Source organism: Haliotis rubra, unplaced genomic scaffold, assembly GCF_003918875.1.
Source record: "Haliotis rubra isolate DU_JTF1 unplaced genomic scaffold, ASM391887v1 Scf478, whole genome shotgun sequence".
NCBI classification, from domain to species: Eukaryota; Metazoa; Mollusca; class Gastropoda; order Lepetellida; family Haliotidae; genus Haliotis; species Haliotis rubra.
The window spans coordinates 310,824-333,947 of NW_025767166.1; the positions used below are offsets into that span (position 1 = coordinate 310,824).

At 40.0% G+C, this 23,124-nt stretch overlaps 1 protein-coding gene across 3 annotated transcripts in view; it reads right to left on the reverse strand.

The window, feature by feature from the left end:
- Positions 1-20,379, reverse strand: part of LOC124290909 (protein Aster-B-like) — an 83,398-nt gene extending 63,019 nt beyond the window's left edge. For 2 of the 3 annotated variants that reach the window (XM_046727750.1, XM_046727749.1), the window contains exon 1: positions 20,100-20,379. In XM_046727750.1, the coding sequence (XP_046583706.1) occupies positions 20,100-20,284 (185 nt within the window). In that variant the 5' untranslated portion in view covers positions 20,285-20,379. The remainder of the gene's footprint in view (positions 1-20,099) is intronic. The other variant, XM_046727751.1, reaches the window with a different exon arrangement.
- Positions 20,380-23,124: the final 2,745 nt, after the last annotated feature.

The window sequence follows — 23,124 nt, forward strand, 5'->3', positions numbered from 1 at the left end:
AAGGGGCATGTGGCAAATCAGGTGTTTGCCGCTCAAATGCCACACTCGGCTATATTCCAGTTATGAGTGATTAAGTATGGTTTTATGCCGCTTTAGCAATGTTCACATATTGTACAACTGGGAATCAAACACGTGTCTTCAGCATAACCAATGATGCTTTAACCATCTAGCTAGTCCACCACCCTCCAGCTATACGACACAAGCCTATAAAACCATAAAAAGCATGACCAGACAATCCAGTGATCTGCATACACCACTGAGTGGTGGTCACCAAGCCATACCATTCAATTCTTGTTCCCCCTTACAATTAGCTCAGGTTGTAGGGGACCAGTATCATCAGGAATGTGAATCAAACACAAGCTTTCAGCAACACTAGGCCAGTCTATGAGTTTATAAGCTGTCTGTCCTCTAGTAATATTCTTAGCTGATAATACCACAAAATCCTGCGGAAACTGATGCTTGGGGCCATGTTCAGGCTGTGGTCTCAGAAGGTTTTAGCACACACTGCTAAGCTAGCTATTGTTATATACTTATAACAAACTCAAATTATAGTTTGTGATAACAGTAGTTCATTATATGCATTTCAACTTTAGTGAGTGAGTGAGTGAGTTAATATTTAACGTCACATCGGCAATATTTCAGCCATATCGTGACGAGAACATTTGATATTGAAATGAAATCAACTTTAGTAAATGGATGGAAATAAAAAACATTTCTTACATTAATTTGTTCATTATACGCATGTTCACCACAAACATATTTTACTATATGTTGATAAATGCTCCAGACAGGCTGTATCAGCACATTGTACAAATGAGAACCAGTCAAACACAGATCGACTGCAAATTACAACTGTATCAAATATGTGGGCAAACAATGCCATAATTGTTACCATACCTTGTCATGTTAACATGCATTTCTTTGTTTCTTTGTGTTTAACAACTTTCCTTCCCTGTACCTGGCATTACCTTCCTCTTTAATGTTTAACACATATTTAACACTTGAACACATGCTTTCAGGACAGCAGCAAATGGATTTCTTTCAAAGCCTGCACTGTAATTGGTTAATAATAACAAACAGTAATTCTCTCATGTTATGTTTCTGTTGCTAAGGTAACAAAATCTGAATGCACAAGTTCTTTGAATGGTGACAGTCACACCAGTACTTGTCAGTCCACTAATGAGCAGGTACAGTACTTTGACTTGGGTTGAGTTCCATCCTGGATTTGAACCACATTCTAGAGTAAGGCCCCTTATCACCAGCACACAAAGTGAGACATCTAACCCACTCAGCCACCGCTGCTTCCACATAACTGCAAGTCAGACAACTGGTAGTCTTGGCCACTTACTTTGTGTACCCCTCTGACAAGTGTAAATTGGCAAAGCTCCCACGTCCGAAAGCTATGAATACACAATGCCATTTAGAAAGTGGTCAAATGTAACACATGTTATATTTGGGATAACACTTTCCCAATGCTGTACAGATTCTATTACTTTTGAGAGTGTGAGTACGTTCTGGGACTCTCAGATCTAATCACCGGCGAAGGGTACACGATGTAATCCAAAATATAACCTGTTTTACTTACAATAACGTCTGGTACTCGTCAACTGTGATCCTGACCAGACCAGTTCTCATATTGTTGTACAAATATCTGAAGCACTGGTGATATGGATGCAATCAGAACATAAATAATACAGCCAAACTGATTAGTTCAGTGGAACCATCTTATCCCCACATCAGGTAATTAGGTAACTGTTTTCTCAATATGCCTTTTGTGAAGACCTGCACTTTCAGAAATATACCAGTTGTATATGTTTCTGTAATTAGCGCAGGACTCCAATGATAAGTCAGTTATTACAGGCATCTTCTCGAGTCATCACGACATCTTCAGCTTCACAGTGACTGGAACTTGGATTCAGTTCTATAATCTGGTTTCTGGAATATATCATCATCCGTCATGGCCTGGCTCACATCCAACAGAGGGCGCTGCTAGATATCTAGCCGCATGACACATGCTGGAGATACTGTGCTGCTTATGTAAGTCCATCATGTGTAAACATCCACACATATCTTCCCTACGGTTACACCATGATGACGACATTCCGCTTTTATGCAGTTAAGTCTGAGCCACAAATACACAGGCCATTCTAAAACTGTACTTAAAGATAAACTAACACAACTGGGAGTTTCCATACAAAAGACACACAGGAAGCTATCAGCAATATTCTGGTTTCTCCATTTCAGAAGCATCCTGATAAGAAATGTCCCAAGTGGCCTCTAATTGCAAACAGTACGTCCAGGTGTAGCCTCATGGTTAAAGTGCTCTCGTATCATGCGAAGGCCTAGGTTCGAGTCCCCGTATTGATGCAATATGTCCATTTCTGGTGTTCCCGAAAACAGTGTCACAAAACCCACTCACCCACGCTGCATGTACAAGGTGACATAGTGGATTGAGTGGTCAATGTTTGTGTAATTCTACACCAAGGGTGTTACTTTGATTGAGACAAAGCTACACAGAATCAAACACTGCCATGTGTCTACCCCATTGATGTTCATTGACTTTCCATCCAGTATCAAGTTCATCAAACATTGTTTGACACATGTTTAAGTATCATATTTTGCCAAGTTATCTTATTCTAAACTGATTTTAAAAAAACTTGGTTTACAAACTGCAACAAATGTGTTAAACAACTGACAAATTTTAAGATTTGGCTTGAAACAGGATGTCAAAGTGGCCATATTTAGGAGATAAACATACTGTGTTGGAAAATCAGAGGAAAATAACTATGATAATGTGATTATCCACCTCTGAATGACTTTAATTAACCAATCATGATCCAGTATTTACTGAAGCAGGGCTCGATTTAAGAGATGTTAACCTACTTTCACCAGGTGCAACCTAAGATAAAAACCTAGTTGCACCAGTCAAATTCCAGTTGCACTGTTTTTATTGGAAAATGTAATGAAAGAAATATGCTATTGAATTATTTTGATGTTTTATTCAGAAGTTTACCCACTCAAAAATTGCAAGTTAGACTAATAACTAGGTTGCACTTTGTAATATTGGGTTGCACCAGTGCAAGTAACAAAGCACTAAATCGAGCCCTGTGAAGTCATGGTAGAATGAAAGTAGGCACAAAATTTGACATTTTTCAGCTTCAGACTGACTGAGTTTGGTTTTACGCCGCTTTTAGCAATATTCCAGCAATATCACGGCAGGGGACACCAGAAATGGGCTTCACTCATTGTACCCATGTGGGGATTCGAACCCGGGTCTTCGGCGTGACTAGCCAACGCTTTAACCACTAGGCTACCCCACCGCCCCTTTAGCTTCAGAAGGAAAGATGCATACAGTGTGTGGGTTTGTAGTTACATTGTATGGTGTACATATGTGATATTCTGCAGAAAAAGCTAAGTGATAGGAATTGCATAATCAATATGTCAAGGGTTCATACACAATGTTTCCCTATCATCCATGAATACAAGCGGCAATTTGCCATGAAATAATGTCACGGGTATATTTTCAGTCAGGTCATGCAATGCTGGTGTATGTAACTCCAAGATCTTTGAGTGAACCTGCCTGATACTGGTACACAGCTGATGGAGGATGATGACACAGTCAGGTCGGACTGTCACCTCTAATCTAGTCTCCCATTACAATAAGCCATCCTGTGCTGGGAGCCAACGATAAAGTGGTTTACCTGGGGTGAGATAGGTGGAGTATTGGGCACTCTACATACATGAAGGGTTTTATGGGACGCAGAAATCTGCATGTGGTACACACAAATACAGAGAATGGACACGGAAAACCCAAAATGCCATGTCTGGACTGACAATACTGAGAGCATCAGGAGTTATCCATAAAGTTGTATGCTTTTTTATTAAATCACCAACTTCTAGAATGCTGATCAAACAGTTAGTAGTTATCCTTGTCTGTTATTTCACCCATCAGACATGACCACCGTCCACATGACCACCATCCACATGACCACCGTCCACATGACCACTGATTCATTCCAGGCTCTGAAGTAATTATCTCAACGTACAATACAAAACAATATTTTAATACTTTAAAGGACCAGCAAAGACCCATAAAATTTATTGATGGGGGTCCACTCTTGTAAGTCAGGTTAAACACACTAAACACAGCTGAACAGGTTGGCCAGTACTGGTTGCTGTACACAGGTCGATGTGATTGCCAGTACTGGTCGCTGTACACAGGTCGATGTGATTGCCAGTACTGGTCGCTGTACACAGGTCGATGTGATTGCCAGTACTGGTTGCTGTACACAGGTCGATGTGATTGCCAGTACTGGTCGCTGTACACAGGTCGATGTGATCGCCAGCACTGGTCACTGTACACAGGTCGATGTGATCGCCAGCACTGGTCACTGTACACAGGTCGATGTGATCGCCAGCACTGGTCACTGTACACAGGTCGATGTGATCGTCAGCACTGGTCACTGTACACAGGTCGATGTGATCGCCAGTACTGGTCACTGTACACATGTGGATGTGATCATCAGTACTGGTCACTGTACACAGGTCGATGTGACCGCCAGTACTGGTCACTGTACACAGGTGGATGTGATCGCCAGTACTGGTCACTGTACACAGGTCAATGTGATCGCCAGTACTGGTCACTGTACACAGGTGGATGTGATCGCCAGTATTGGTCACTGTACACAGGTGGATGTGATCGCCAGTACTGGTCGCTGTACACAGGTGGATGTGATCGCCAGTACTGGTCACTGTACACAGGTGGATGTGATCGCCAGTACTGGTCACTGTACACAGGTGGATGTGATTGTCACTACTGGTCACTGTACACAGGTGGATGTGATCGCCAGTACTGGTCACTGTACACAGGTGGATGTGATCGCCAGTACTGGTCACTGTACACAGGTGGATGTGATCGCCAGTACTGGTCGCTGTACACAGGTGGATGTGATCGCCAGTACTGGTCGCTGTACACAGGTCGATGTGATCGCCAGTACTGGTCGCTGTACACAGGTGGATGTGATCGCCAGTACTGGTCGCTGTACACAGGTCGATGTGATCGCCAGTACTGGTCGCTGTACACAGGTCGATGTGATCGCCAGTACTGGTCGCTGTACACAGGTCGATGTGATTGCCAGTACTGGTAGCTGTACACAGGTCGATGTAATTGCCAGTACTGGTCGCTGTACACAGGTGGATGTGATCGCCAGTACTGGTCGCTGTACACAGGTGGATGTGATCACCAGTACTGGTCCCTGTACACAAGTCGATGTGATCGCCAGTACAGGCATGTAACAGCAGTCAAGGATAAGAACTGATCAGATACATGAGACATGTTTGTAGGTCAGTGTCTTATGATAATGATCAACTCTAATAAGACAGGTGAGACAATGAATACCCAGTCAAAACACAACTAATAAAGTTGATCAAACTGCTGAAACAAATTAATGAATAGGTTATCAATCAGTCCTCCACAAAACACTCAGCCACACATCAGTTCACTGTAGCACAGTGTAAGTGATGGCAAGAAACCTTTGAATATTTGATCAATTATTAACAATACAAGGACAATCAATACTGACAGAGAATCTTGACAAGCTCCAGTTATTCACAATATTTTACTTATGTTTTCATTTAATCATGAATTAATGAAACACCTTCTATGAAAACATTGGTGAACAAAAAGAGAATTGTTCCGTTGTCATAACTCATTTGCCTATGTTCATCAGTCTGGAAACCGGTATTCATGGATTTGTTTATCATGTTTACAAGTGACATGTTTACGGTCTTCACAGATGTGTGAAAACAGATATTGCAATCACTGGCTTGTCTGGCCTGACCTGGATGAGAAGTCCCATTTGTCTCGAATGCACTTTGAAGTCTTAGTATCCTAATGGAGCATAAAATAACCCTGATAAGTACAGTTTAAACAAAATACATCCACACAACCACACTGGTTAAATAGGGGCCAAAATTTCAGCTCACTTTACGAAAAGACTGAGCAAACAGCAACCCTCACTGTCATTTTTAAGTTGGATACGTATATGAGTGAGTATGGTTTTACACCACTTTTAGCAATATTCCAGCAACATCATGGTGTGGGGACACCAGAAATGGGCTTCACACACTGTACCCATGTGGGGAATCGAACCCGGGTCTTTGGATGAAGAACAAACGCTTTAACCACTAGCCTACCCCACCGCCCCTGTAAGTTGGATAAGATTTTCCCAGGTATCAATAAGTTTGAAACAACAAGGTTACAACCAGCTAAATGGACGGAGGGTTCTATAAAAAAGATCCTGCTTCACATGAACCACGTCCACCATCAGCCCATATATACACTGAACAGTTATTAAGTATGTATACATATATACAATAAAATGACTTGAAAATAAATATTTCATTATTGTAGCCTAATCTGTTCTCAACATGACTTATTTGATTCACGTTATCTGACACCACTCGATCAATAAGCCGGAATTAAGCCATCTTACTTTGAAATGGTTCAGAACATCACGTAACTAAAATAAATTCCTTTATTTCAGGTAACCAGACTGTTCCCACGCTGCACTTGAAACACAAATGTTTTTAACATGCCTGGAAACAGCTGTCGTTTACAAATATTTTCCTTGCAGTTGTTTCGACCAATAATTCAAGAATTCAACTAAACATCAAACCCTAAACAAGCTGTGCTAAATATTGTATGTTATTTTTAATAAAATAGATGTGGGGGGCGCAGTGGGCGAGCTGGCTAAGGCGCCAGGCTAGTGATCCAGCAAGGACCGAGCCCACCTGTGACCGGGTGTAAAACCCTTGGAGTCAACTTTCTGTGCAGACTCTTTCCGTGTTGTCACAACCCCTAGTGTACAGTACACAACCCTGTACACTTAAAAGAACCCACAAATCCGTTGGTATATAACCAGATGGTGGCCACATGAATACGTGCAAACACCTAGTTGTGGGTAAAGCAACGTGCAGTGAACTTGGACAAAGTACTGTAACTATGTGTCCGTGTCCACCCAGCTGTGAATGGGTACTTCATAAGGATGAGAAAGCCACAATAACTCGGTGCGCCTAGTGACAGCAAGAGTATACTCCCCAGGGAGTTGAGATTGATAAAACGTTGTGCCGTTGAGATTGACATCCAATTATCGGGGAATAAATACCAGCGCCTTGAGCATGCACCAGTTGCATGTATATGTGCGCTATATAAATATCCTATCCTATAATAATAAATAACCTACCTACAGACCTAGAGGTGATAAGTGTTACCTGAAACACAAGTATTTGTGTGGCCTCACTTTGTGACCATTATTTGCCGACAGTGTTTACTAAGCATTTATCACTGATTGTAAGCTCCCAGTAGATCTTGCATAACCATCGGCATAAGTAGTCACGCGATGATAACAGATGAGAGATTATGTAATTACAAACCAAAAACGACATTCAGTTTTTTCCTGACTTCCTCATCATGACAGTTTTCATGATATTGATAAAACACTGAAAGCCATATGCTGCTCTGTCAGATCAACTTAACATATCAGCTTGTGCTATCCAATACGACCATACACTCCCTTGTGATATGGAATGGCATGTGATAATACGCCATTATAGCATAACACAACCACCTTATTGTGTCCTGTCACATAACACAACCACCTTATGAATAATGAATAATGAAATATTTTTCATTAAATGGTACAACCATCCAAACAGAACAAGCAACTCCACAAGACTTCCTGGCCATGATTTACTTCATTTTAGGTTGCTTAACATGGACTTATTTAATGTCAGGCTGTTGCATGTGTGAACGTGGATGTCAGTATGCTGTAAGTATGCTGTAAATGAGATACAATATGTGCCTCAGTTGGATTCCTGTTTGGTTGTTGCTTAACGCCAAACTCAGCAATATTCCAGCTATATGTTGGCGGTCTGTAAATAGTTGAGTCTGGACCAGACAATCCAGTGATCAACAGCATGAACACTGATCTATGTGTCAACCAAGTCAGTGAGTCTGACCACCCGATCCTGTTAGATACATCTATAAGTCTTATGACTATATACAGCACTTAATGATAAAATGTTGTCTCACTTTCATTTGACTGGTGGACTTATAACTCAGGTATACAAATGAGACTTAGAATTTTGATTTTCACATTTAGGCCAGACCAATTTTATTTCTTCTTTTATGGATTTTTGTCTTCAGAAAACCTAAATCACCAGTAAAAGCATCAACCTACATGAGTTTCTGTGTTAACTCTTTTGGTTTGTTGATATCAACTAAAAATAAGTTGAGCGAGTTCAGGTTTCACACTGATTTCAAGAGTATTTCACTTATATCACATTAACATTAAGATTTAATTTTTTGAGCTGGGAGAATTAATTGTTTTTTTAGTATTCTTGAAAAAATACGACCAGTGGATTCGTAAAACAAGAAATAAAATTGGTCTGGCCTTAGCTTCATGTGCATTGGCAAAGTATCTAGTTGGCTCAGTCTAAGTAAACTTAGGCTCAGTATTATTCGTTACACTGCTATACTGAGTCTAACAAAACCTTGTGGAAGGTCGCGTCAGGTAACCTTTGAGCGACCTATGACCGTCCAATCAAACGCTAGACGGCCAAACGGATTTAACGAATCAGACAACAGCTACTATTTAGGGTTTGGCGGGACTTACAAAATGAATTTTCTCTTTCCCAGACGCCAACACTGATCTCATAACAAATGAAAACCCACTGAAAACACAGATATATGACCTGCAGAATATACGCTTTTTGGTTTCTGTTGACATGGCTATCATTAGCTAATATTTTCGCAAGCTGACATCCTTGAATACTGATAAAACTCTATTCTCAGCAACTGTTTACTCACTGTTGTGGCGTGCTCCATGTGCATCACTCGGAAGCGATCGTACGGAAAATAGCATTCGGAATCGTTCGGGTACAAACAAAATTCGAGGTAAAAGTTCAAAAGGTATGTGCGAATGTCAACTTTCGCGATTTGGTAAGCTGTGTTCTGATTGGTCTATTGAAAAGGTCAGCTGACGCGAATTTCCACAAGGTTTTGTTAGACTCAGTATATAGCAGTGTAACAATTAATACTGAGCCTAAGTTTACTTAGACTGCTAGTTGGCTATGATTTTCTCTCTGTATTTGATTATGATGACAGTTGAAATAGATTTGTTGTTAAACTTTGTTTTATCATTATATCATCAACCAGCTGTTACAAACTGCAGATTCTAGGTCTTGTCTTCTATACTTATGATAACTATGTACTGTACAGAGAAAACAGATCATCACAACATTAATATGCAAGAACATATCTGCAAATGATCATGAAGGATTTGATTGCTCATATCAAACCGGTTCAGAATGATATCCATCCAAGTGAACGTGGCAGGACTAGCTTAAACTTTTGTTCTTGTAGCTGTATGGAATGCTGAGGAAGACTAATATCCTATTTGCCCTTAATCATGTTAATACGAGATCATTCAGTTTTGAATTTCATATGTCATTGTCCAAGTAGAGGTGAGCATGCAAAGGAACAGGTTGGGATCGTATCAGTTTCAACGATATCACTAACAAAAGAGCATGACTCCATGACATCAACAGATATGTTTCCTTTTTATAAAGAAAACACTGCCCATTGTCAATTTCTATGGCCACATGAAGTGATTAAACTCATATCTATGGCAATCCTCTTACAGTGGTTCATCTCCATAGTAACAGCAACCACAGCTGTCTCCATGGCAACACAACACAGAGTAGTTCACCTTCACGTCAACAGCCTGCTGTTTCACCATACAATGGTCACTTAGAGACCAGAGCCTGTGACGAGACAAAACAGTTGTATAATGTAAATTATTAATCAGCATGTCACCACAGAAGAACAAAGACAACCCATCCAGTTTCCCAGCCAGGGAAGACCAGACAAACTCAGGTGAAGAGGTACTGTAGTTCACCTGAATAGACAGCAACCTTGGGTCTTTCAACCCAATGGCAGATATTCCAAATAGAACAGTAAGATATACTACTTCATGTGCGGTATAGATCAAGTTGCGGTGATATCTGAAAATCATTCAGCAAATGAATATTGAATTATGCTTATACATAATGATTTGTTAGCCCTATGGGAACTCAATGTCATGATAAACACAGGCATGCAGTCAAGGGCATGACGTGAACAGGTGCTTGAAAAACTGCTTGGATGTATCGTGACAGAATTGTTGCATATCATTGTCAGAGAACACAACATCTGCTGCAAGGATTGTTTGACATCCAAAGACTTACATGCACAGGTTGGCTTGAAACTATCGTGATGAGCATGGCATGGAGCTGATATCAGATGTAGGGATCAATTTCCCAGCAGCATGCTGGTGGGCGACAACATTCCACCACGAGACCACTTTCTCCTGACTGCAGCAAGACATCATTACTTCATGATTGCCACCACACTCAAACATGACCCTCAAAACTCCAATGGTGTTGGAAAACCAAGTTCTATGGATAGTCAACTTCTTTATTGCAATGAGGGCTGTAATGTTGACGCTCCAACTGACAGTAATAATTGTCTCTGGGAGTCTCCGGTTGCAGAAGGTATGCAATCGCATCTACTTACCCAGCATCAGAGGCAGGTTTGCTTTGACTGGGCTGAAGACCTCATCATTTGGAAAGACCAGTACTTTTCAATGATCACTTGAGCTGCATGTGCTACAGCGGGGCACAGTGACAGGTTTGGGCTACAGGATGACATTGTTGATGTGTACATGAGGCAGTATCAGAGCCATCATCATGGACAATTACACAAGACCTGTCGGGGTCATTGATGCCTACTTAAAACAGGAGACGATTGTGCGGAAGAGAGTGGCCACATGTGGAACGAAGTGCAGATTAACCCTCTTGTGACATCCTGTCCTTCAGCACCTCTACACAAACTCGACACTGCTCCCATTGGATAGTTGAACAATCTTCCCTTGGCAACCATCCAGACACTTTCAGGGAGGACCAAACAATGACATCACATCACACTGATCACCAACGTGATACTGAGAGTGAGAGCTCCTCTTTTGGATTAGGAATTGTTTTGATATTTTTACTTGTCTTATCCTGATGGCTGATATGACTGATTTTTGTTCACATGTCGTTGTTGTTGTTGTTGTTGTTGGTGGTGGTGGTGGTATTGTTTAACATGTGACAGTAGACTTCTGTCTATTAAAATGTCTTCAAACGATAAACAATACTGTTTCTGACCGTTTAAACGGACAACTACAAACTGAGATATCAACACAGGTAAACTGGGTAATAACATATATAATGTAAGTTTCAATATTATTAATACCATTTGACTTGAATTCCAAAGAAACATTCATTCACACTTTTTACAAATTTGTACTTTCATGGCTAGTTTCGTTCACTGGTTGAAATATACTTATGTACAATGCTCGGGGACATCCTATCTTCTCTGATCTCCACTCTCGCATATATGTAACCATGGTAACAATGACTCATTCAGTATCAGATTATTTGTATGCAGGGATCAGGCATCATTAGTTGGAACATATAACCATGATAACACAATGCACATAATCATCACTATAAACATACATGCTAAGCGTGTCATGATACAGGTGACAAACATATGCTGCACTGACTAGGATGATAATGTATCGCCAGGTCATCATCCTGCCATGTATATTAACTCATTTCCATCTGTCGGTAGACTGGACGACAATGTGTCTGGAACAAGCACCTGCTGTGTATCTTAACTCACTTCCACAGACATGACACACACCACTCTGTCTGGAGCTAGCACCTGCTGTGTATCTTAACTCACTTCCACAGACATGACACACACCACTCTGTCTGGAGCTAGCACCTGCTGTGTATCTTAACTCACTTCCACAGACATGACACACACCACTCTGTCTGGAGCTAGCACCTGATGTGTATCTTAACTCACTTCCACAGACATGACACACACCACTCTGTCTGGAGCAAGCACCTGATGTGTATCTTAACTCACTTCCACAGACATGACACACACCACTCTGCCTGGAACAAGCACCTGCTGTGTATCTTAACTCACTTCCACAGACATAACACACACCACTCTGTCTGGAGTAAGCACCTGATGTGTATCTAAATCACTTCCACAGACATAACACACACCACTCTGTCTGGAGTAAGCACCTGATGTGTATCTAAATCACTTCCACAGACATAACACACACCACTCTGTCTGGAGCTAGCACCTGATGTGTATCTTAACTCACTTCCACAGACATGACACACACCACTCTGTCTGGAGCAAGCACCTGATGTGTATCTTAACTCACTTCCACAGACATGACACACACCACTCTGTCTGGAGCAAGCACCTGATGTGTATCTTAACTCACTTCCACAGACATGACACACACCACTCTGTCTGGAGCTAGCACCTGATGTGTATCTTAACTCACTTCCACAGACATGACACACACCACTCTGCCTGGAACAAGCACCTGCTGTGTATCTTAACTCACTTCCACAGACATAACACACACCACTCTGTCTGGAGTAAGCACCTGATGTGTATCTAAATCACTTCCACAGACATGACACACACCACTCTGCCTGGAGCTAGCACCTGATGTGTATCTTAACTCACTTCCACAGACATGACACACACCACTCTGTCTGGAGCAAGCACCTGATGTGTATCTTAACTCACTTCCACAGACATGACACACACCACTCTGTCTGGAGCTAGCACCTGATGTGTATCTTAACTCACTTCCACAGACATGACACACACCACTCTGTCTGGAGCTAGCACCTGATGTGTATCTTAACTCACTTCCACAGACATGACACACACCACTCTGTCTGGAGCAAGCACCTGACGTGTATCTTAACTCACTTCCACAGACATAACACACACCACTCTGTCTGGAGCTAGCACCTGATGTGTATCTTAACTCACTTCCACAGACATGACACACACCACTATAGTTAATGCACCTGATGTGTATCTTATTTCACTTACCTCCACACATACCACTTTGGGTAAGGAGAAAGTGTCGAGTGTGTGTTTTTTTAGCTGTGTATAACAGATAACAGTCCCTGGGTAATCCAAGTGTTATGACTGACATGTTGAAAATCTATCCTGAGGACACAGTACAGCTGTGTCCACCAAAACAGGTAGACAATCTCCACAGGTAGTGTACTACAGACTGGTACCCTTAACCTACACACCTCACATCCCAAACCTGAGAGGACACATAATGACACACTGCTGCTATAATACACTGTTGCTGGGTGCGTGAGTGTTCAGGTGTACACATCACATAGGATTGTCATAATACACATGCAAAAATAGCAATAGCCTTATTTTAGTTTCTTCACAAGAAGTAAAACTGCACAGCATTACAGCCAAACTAGTATTTTACACAATATACATTTAAAACAATAAATATTACAAAATAAATTCTGTGTTCCAGTTCAAAACTTAATGACATGTTTGGTTATTACATTAAAAATTCAGTTTAAAAATGATCACCATCCAGGTGAACCAAACATATGCCTTAATATGTGCTGACAGATCTGTGATCATTATCAGAAAACGCAATGTATCCCCATAACTTTGTAGTCCAAACTCATATCCTGGCCTTGTTAGCACATTAGCTTGTCAGTTTTTGGGGCGGGTATTGCAGAGAATTTTCATATTGCAATGCAAAATCATATATTGTGATATGCAGTGCTCCAGATAACTTTTGGGGGTGTGAGTGTACTTACACATCATATTGCAAGTGAAGGTGTACTGAGAATTTTGAAGGAGTACCGACATGTTTTTGTGTGAGCGAGTTGATGTGGTTTGTCCGGACGATTCATCCATCACTATTTCCAACCATGTATTTGTATTTGAAGACGCGTGAGAAATAAATGAGCGACCGTGTGATGCGCGAAATGTCAGGTCCGACTGGATATAAATGGGAACAGTGTAGTTTTTAGCCATTCGAAAAATAGTGACGCATATCGTTGCATGGCAACGCAAGGGATTCCTACTGTCAGGGTTTGTTATGTGTCAAATCATGTTTCGCAAAAGAAACTGAACAAGTATTTATCCGAAATAGATTTCCATTTGCACGATACGCACGGAAATTAAATGTTAGACATACGAAGGTATTTATGAGTACGTATACGATATGCTTGAAATCTTATATTATGTCGTACTTAATTGATTTTGAGGCGTACATTACGCATGTACGCCCCTTATCTGTAGCCCTGGATATGTATTGCAATAACAAAAAACGACTTATAGTCGAGTTAATTTATACTGAAGCCTTTGCACTAGTATTTGGCATCACAATAAATTGTTCTTTGTTGGGGGTCGCCATTTTACAAAAAGGGCAAGACTTTCGGTGTGAAAAATGGAACTATTCGAAGATTTCCGAGTGTTATGAAGTTTTCTGAATGCATGTCAAAATACCAATTTTCAATCAGCACATCGCAATACGTATCGTTTTCATGTCTGAACCGGTTTTATTGCGCAACCCTAGTCAGTTAGTCCATGGAGACCTAACACTATTGTTACAGATCACTCAGATCTCGCTGACTTGGTCAATTCATGTCCTCACATCCCAACTGCATCAATCGATGCTCATGACGTCAATCACTGGGTTGAGTAGCACCGACTTGATTATTTACCAACCAATGAATTATTGCTGACATTAAACAACAAACTAACAAATTATAACATCAGGTTGTTTGATCTGAGTTGAAGTAAGTAACACCCAGGGCGCCGTTCCACAAAGGGATCGTAGCGCTAAGATGATCGTAACTCCCATACTTTAACATAGACTTACGACAGTCGTAGCACTACGATCGCTTTGAGGAACGAGGCCCTGATCTATACCCGATCCAGCCATATTCTAACAAGACACTGTTCACCATGTTTTGGAGATGGTCCAAACTGACAATCAGTTCGCTCAATCGGTCTCTCAAAACTGATTGTCAAGACAAACGACATGCTTGACAAGATACCCTGGCACAAGGCCATCGTCCCTGGTAATGTCATGCCACAAGCACAACCCGTTCCACCTCTAATGGAGGTCTTGTTTGATCAGATTTGTTAGCACACAGTATATTTCACAACCATCTGAATTAGAAATGAACCTACCAGTATTTAATTCTATGGGCATCAATTGCACGTTTACAGAAGGTATTGACACAAACCACACATGGTAAGGACCATGTCAACTTGGATTGAAAGAATTAACTTTCATTTGGGTAATTCAACAAACCTGATGACCGAAAAAGAGTTTGCAAATACTTAATTATGTTCATAGAAGTGAGTATGTGCAATTCAATGAAAAACCAGCCAGGATTGTAACTGCTGTGGTTCTGTATAGGTTGCTGGTTTGCTAAGAGTTCAGAGTCAAACTGTCACTGACTTAACAAAGACTACAATTTATATTACTTTGTTCATCCCCAAACAAACACTAGACCACCTGACCAGCATTTACACAATTTTACTTGACCTTTAGAGAAAACACTAGACTCGAACCAGCAGACCAGTGTTGAACAATAATGGATAGCTCAGATATTTCTAAGTAACTTGATGTTAACGTGGTTATACCATGACTAACGTGTATAATCTTCAGGAAAAACACTAGACTCGAACCTGCAGACCAGTGTTGAACAATAATGGATAGCTCAGATATTTCTAAGTAACTTGATGTTAACGTGGTTAAACCATGACTAACGTGTACTATCTGACCAAGTTTTTCAAGAACAGTATGAACCCATTGTTCCATGTAATGTAGATCATGTGACAGCCAGGTAAACCTGAGGCCAGACTGCAGCAGATGGTGGTGAATAAATCCATCAACAAACAACACATCATCACTGATAAATAGGAATTAGTAGGTCGCAGCGGTCTTCCATAATCCTGATCTCCCTTATATCGTGATAAATACCTAGGACCATGTCCCACAATGCAATCGTAGTGCTATGATTATCGTAAGTACAGTGATGTATTTAACATAAGGGAGTGATTTTGGTCTCAGTGCTGATCACCCTTCATTGACATTACTCAGTATGGAGTCTATTCAATCAACTAATACTGTTCTTTCAAGACCAAGAGCTAGTATTACAGTACCGTATTCCACATTCAATACACCTGGGACCATCTTGCAGCTTAAGTGAGTCTGAGTTTCGTTTAAAGCTGTTTTAGTGAGTGAGTGAGTTTAATTTTATGCCGCCTGTAGCAATATTACAGCAATATCACGGCAGGGGTGCCCAGAAACGGGCTTCACATATTGTAACCATGTGGGGAATCGAACCCGGGTTTTTTGCATGAAGAGCAGACACTTTAACCACTAAACTACCCCACCGCCCCTGAAGTTGTTTTAAACAATAGTGAGTGAGTTTAGTTTTACGCCACTTTTAGCAATATTCCAGCAATATCACGGCAAGGGACACCAGAAATGGACTTCATACATTGTGTTCATGTGGGGAATCTAACCCCGGGTCTTCAGCGTTACGAGCGAACATCTTAACCATTAGGCTACCCTACACCCCTCAAACAATAACCAGTTGTTATATCATAACATGCCTGCTTGGTTTGGGAAGAAAACCTAAACTGATGCCGGTCTAAGACTCTTGACGTTTACCAGTTTGGGTAAATCCCATGTCAGCGCCATATGGGCATAGGGTGCTGACAAATCTAGAAACATAATTATGGCAAAACGGGATTCAAACCCAGATTTATAGGTTTCTGGCACACAAGGCAGTAGCTCTGGACAACATCGACAACTGGGCCACCCTTATCCCTTTCTTCATAATACAGGCTTACCTCTCTGGTTACTGAGGAAGACATGTTTTCCGTCTGCTTTGTGACACATATCATGGGTATTCCTGTACAAAAGCATGGACATTGTCCATGTGGCATACACTGTTGTTTAATAGACCAAATTTATGTCATCCTTACAAATTGTATGTCAAAGATTTTATTTCAGATCTTAAGAGTCTTAGTCTGAAAATACTTATTTTACAGATCAAAGAATGTTAAAACAGTTTGAATGAAACATGCCTGATACTATTTTTCTAAACGAGCAATACGACCCATAATACACGATCAATCATTGCATCAGCACAGAGTAACCAATCAATCAATATACTGTATTATCCATCATATCAATCATTGATACATAATTACTCCATAATACTGTAAGTTTTTGTTTAACATTTAAATCCATGAAATGAACTTTGTGAAGGAAGTCAGAGAGTGCTTCATCGTTAGAAATGCCACGCCCATTGCATTATGGATAACAACAATTATTCCACACAACAGTTCTGGGCTAATTCTTGTCACTTCATCAGGCAAATGACAGGGTGAGGAACATGACAGCCTGAAAATGTTGTGAGTGAGTGAGTGAGTGAGTGTGAGAGGGAGAGAGAGAGTATAGGCAATATTTCAGGAATATCATTATGAGAACCATTTATATGAAGAATGAAAATTTTAATCCATAAACCTGCAATGGGTGTGGCATGATGTAGTTTTTTTCTCTTCTTTCAGGTAGGAAGTCATGGATTTCACAGTTCACACATATCTTGGTAAAATGTCCCAAATTATAAATAGATTTCCTGAATTCATTTTAAAGTTAGTCACAACTAACTTTACAGATTTTTAGAGATGACTTTACTTCACTGATAACAATATAGAGGAAAACACATTATTGTATTGAACGCAATCTGAAAGTACCAATGAACTTGACAAGGTCACAAAAGTGTTTTTTATCAAATTGCCTGGTAAAGATCATGAGTCATCGACCTATGCATTCACGAAGCAATCAAAAACATTTGTTTATGTCAAAGTCTAGTGTGTAGAAAATGTCTGGCCCAATGACTCACATTAAAATGAATAGCCTGAAGTTTACATGGAAACAATCATTTACCGGGCTCAGCTTACTGCAGCGTTGATTGGCCCAGACTGTTACTGTAGCTCTCGTTTCACAGATCTAATGTGCCTCTTTGATCTTTACTGTTAGTTGTGTTCAGGGTAGGATAGGTTACCTTTAACTCTTGACCTTGGATACCATTCTGACCAACAACCCCTTAGAATCAATAGGGTTCAGTATCCCTTTGCGATCAAACACCAAATCACAATAAATAAGGTTAGTTACGAGGTATCTCTTTTGTTGAATTAATCCAATGTAATCAGAGGAAATTCCAAACAATTTTCATTAAGTTTTGAATTTTGCAGACAAAGCAGCTACTGTGTATGTACGTGACAGTAAACAAGACTGACTGACTGAGTTTGGTTTTACACCGCTTTAGCAATATTCCAGCTACATCACGGCGGGGGACACCAGAAATGGGCTTCACACATTGTACCCATGTGGGGATTCGAACCCGGGTCTTCGGCGTGACGAGCCAACGCTTTAACCACTAGGCTACCCCACCGCCCCCAGTAAACAAGAAGGTGCATATGATAAATTTCTTGTGATTGTGCCTGTGGTCCCTCGGTAGGGTGTTAGTGGACTGGACTTACCCATGAATCTGGCTTAGCTTTAAGTACACAATAAGCTAACACTGAAATATACCATAAACAGACAATAGCAAATACTGAAGTTAACTATATTCACACAATAACCTATCCTATGACAAGTTCAAAAAATTAAAAGTTCAATTATCAAGGTGGTAAGTTATTGTCACTGTTCAACATTTTCCATATGAATTAACTGAATTCATTACTGCAAACTCTACTTCTTAATTTAGGGATAGGTTTATTAATTCATTTATTATCATTTCCGGGGTTTATTCAGAACAAAGACCTAAAATTTGACCCATTTCTGCAGCAAGATAACAGTAACAGTTATCAAATATGTTATAAAAAAATAATCCCAATTCTTATATTTAACAAAATATATGAATACAATTATCAAATTTTCTCCTGGCAGGGGCACTTAGTTTGGAATCCTAGATATATCTCAGTATTTCCTCCTGGTCGTGTATGACTGTACTGCCTTGTTAAGTCATAAATCAGAGTACCCATCACAGACAACTGTTTCCGTAGAACTATGAGACTTCCACCCCCCCCCGTCGAAAACCTTCGTGTTGTGACACCACATGCTCTACACAAAACAATAACATTACTTTCAAGTAAGCATCATGTAAGGACATTATACAAGACATGACATGTACCGTCTACATCTGGGATAATCATGTTGTTATCAAGTGAGGTGAAATGGGGTTTAACATTGTACTTGAGAATAGAATATTTCACTCATATGACAACATGCATGCATGTGTATGTGTGGCTGCTTGTACTAGCCCAGACTTATGCTGCTTTTATAGAGTCGACTCACTGAGATATCATGCCCCAGTTAAGCATGAATACCCCACTCAGACACATTATACTGACTCCAAGCCGACCAGTCCTTGTTGTATCCAATAATGCCGGGCGCCAGGCAGGGACAAACAAGTACCATATTTTAACATCTTTTGGTATGATGCAGCCGGATGCTCTAACCACTACACCACGGAGGCGGTCCATGTTGTTATCAACTGGTCGTCAATGATGATATATGATATACTATCATAATATGTGGGAATATTGTGCAGTATCTAGTCAACATCTCTCAAAACAATTGTATCATAACTGAATTAATATTAACTGAATAACTGTGCAGAGATAAATAACTCTGTCCAGTAAATAAGTGTATCTGTCAAACATTCCAGGTAAATTCTACACCCTATCCTGGCTAACAAGTCTCCAAACTGGAAGTAAATTTTGAATACCTAATCAGGAATTAATATTGACCTAACTTTCCAGTTGTGAAACATGATTGCGAAAGACCAGTCGTACATTACAACTCTTTGTCATTGTAAACATAACATCGCCACGGTAAGCAAACTTTATAGATTCTCAAACATCACTATTTAACGGTAACCAGCCAAATACTAACCGCTGTCTGTTGACTTCCAAAACAAAAACAAATGGACACCTTGACATGTCATCGCAGTATTCCAGCCAAAGCAGAACGCATCAGTCACAATCATTAAGAACAACTGCAGATGAAAGAGCAGATCGTTAAAATATCTAATAAACAACTCACTGGCGCTTGTGGGGTTGGGGCGACAAACGTTGATACTTAGAGTTGTGAACGGAATCCACCGATGTTGTCTGCTTACTCCCGATAAACTCTCTCGGCTCACTGCCCTCGCGGAACTTGTCAAATCCTTCCGGGCTGGAATTTGACTTAGATATCTCCAAGAGTGTTTTCCGGCTATATCTGCTCATTGGGCAATATCTGACATGCGGAAATTATCCGCTTAGCACAAAATACATCATCGTGCACTTGTGCACCATATAATAATATTCTCCAAAACCTAACAACTCAGCTGGTCGGCACTTTACACTACTTGTTGTACGACGAATTACAGTTTGAGTTTGTTGTTTAGGGCGTCGGTTGGATCCGGAAATAATCACATACCTTTCTCATGTTCCAAATATTTATTGATGGAATTGAGTAAGTTTCAGTATTTTCAAGGTGTATTTATACAAATGTTATCGAGCTCACAAGGACAGAGAAACAATCTCATGTCTGTTTCATGTCGCCACTCATGAATGAACTCTGCACACATCCCTGGATCAGCGTATGCTAAACATTTTTTTAAAGAAACAGCTCTTATAATTAATAAAAGGAAAGCTATTTATATTTTTAAATACGGTAAAAATGTAAAATTTCCTCTTCTTCACAGGTATTCTCACGTAGATAAACGTCACTACATTCACTTGTTTTATACCATTTGAAATATTAACATATTTCTAGATTCATCATCTTCAGCTATACATTGACACATTTATGATTTGAATATGCGCATAACAGTGTTGGAAATCAGTAGAACTTTGTGATAATGACTTTAAACACAGCATAAAACCCGTGAAGGTACGGTTTAGAGATCCAGATCGTGATACTGCTGGAATATTGCGAAAAACGTCGTAAAACCTTCCTAACATACACAGAATTCCAGAAAAGTTGAGTGAGTTTAGTTTTACGCCGCTTTAGCAACATTCCATCAATATCGCGACAGGGAACACCAGAAATGGGCTTTACACATTGTACCCCAGATATGGTGAGCATTTTAGTAAATATGACCGTGTTTAGTTGCCTGAGAACAAATATGCATGAAAACATTTAAACCGAAAGGTGTACCTGCCGAACTACCCAAGTATATCCTTATTTGATCGACTGATGGCGACACACACGGAATTACTCTACAGCAGTGATCACTAACGCGCTATAAAACACTTCGACAAGATAAATGATAACGATACATATATATATATATAAATCGTTCTGAGCTAATGAGATATGTTGGACACGTGCATATACACATTACAGAAGTCGCCTGTTGCATTATTTAGGACTATTAAAGAATAATGACTACGCTAGATCTCGCGTACAGATTCTATAACTTCTTTGACTGGCATTTTAAGGGTGGGAAGTAAATTATAGACTAACTGTATGGATTGTCTATATAGAAAACTATATATATGTAATATTTTTAGAAACAAATATTTTCTTTGCGGGGAGTCAAGCATCAGTACATGTTGAATAGGTGCACATCAAAATATTAACCTGTCAATAGGAATTCCATTAACACTGTAACGTCCCACGTGCACCTTTGAACTATATACTACGTCCCAAAGCAACATTATCACGACAGCGGACAGGACAACGAAATGTGTTTTGTGTATTTGTTACGCGACCATCTGGGCCGTGTGTAGACTGAAATAATATTTAAAGTTAAAACGAATGACTCAATTTGTCACATTATTGCACACCATACATCCTTAAGGTAGAGGTAACGATTCAATCTTGTCTATTGTGCGTATATAAGTTACAGGCAATGTGTACAATGACTGAAATAACCAGTCAGTGTGTATATTGCCTGATTCACTCAGTCATTGTGTACATTGTCTAAAATTTCCAGGCATTGTGTACATTGCCTGATTAATTAACCCAATTATACAGATTGACTGATTGCTGAGAAGACAAGGTTTAGTTAGCATGGGTTTCGTTCTGTGATCACTGAGGCTTCTTTTAATAAAGAGATGTTTTTAGTTTAGATTAATCCATTTTCCTTAAACCAAAGGTTTCCCTAGAAATGATTCTTCCTTAGAGCACAGGCTTCCTTAGAAATGCTATAAACTGCAAGTATTTTCTTAATGGACTTGACTTTCATTCTTGTTATCATCGTGGAGTCTGAACATTTCGTGAACATCTCCCGAGTAGACGACAGTCAGATTCAAAGTCAATCTTGTTGACTAAAGAAGAGTACTTTAATTTCGTTGAAGTCAAGGTTACACTAGGAGCTGAGAAGAACACGTTCCGGCGGTATAACGTTCTTGGGAGGTATGAGATCATGCAGTGTGGTGACGTTGAGAAGTTAATCAGAAAGAGAAAGCCAGAATCAGAATCTGCAGCTATTTCACTTATATTGATGAGATGTTTAATATCATAAAACGTGCCCACATTTCTACTGGTCATGGAGGCAGAGACAAAGTGGTAAAAGCATTAGTGAAATATGCAAATGTCACACGTGATGCTATTGAGTTATTTGAATAAGATTACTGTTGTTTATTTGAACATGTGTTGCATACGAAGAAAGCTATCCAACCTTTATAGTTTGATTTTTTATGACTGATATGATAAACGTTCTCCTTGACTGATTTGCTTGGAAAGGGGTTACATGTGGACATTGGTCAGCGTGGGTGCAGTTATCGTGGATAGGTGGACATGACGTAAAACATGCTTGATGTATGTAAATAGTTGTTACTGTTCAAAGAAACATGTCACTAAATTTATGACTAGAGCTGGGAGGGCCAATAAACTCGACCCAGTCTCATTCCTTACATTTCTAATCACAATCAGCCTGTTTGGTAACATTCGTGTTCACAGAACAGGTGATCGCCAGAATGAAGGAATAATCTGTATTTTAGTAACACTTTGAAACAAAATCCACCATGAAGGTTACACTAGTCAACATGTATTTAGAGTGCAGTTATCAAGAAACAAAAAAAATACGAACATTTCGTTATTTATCGCTTCTGGTGCTGATGCTTTTTCTTGCAGA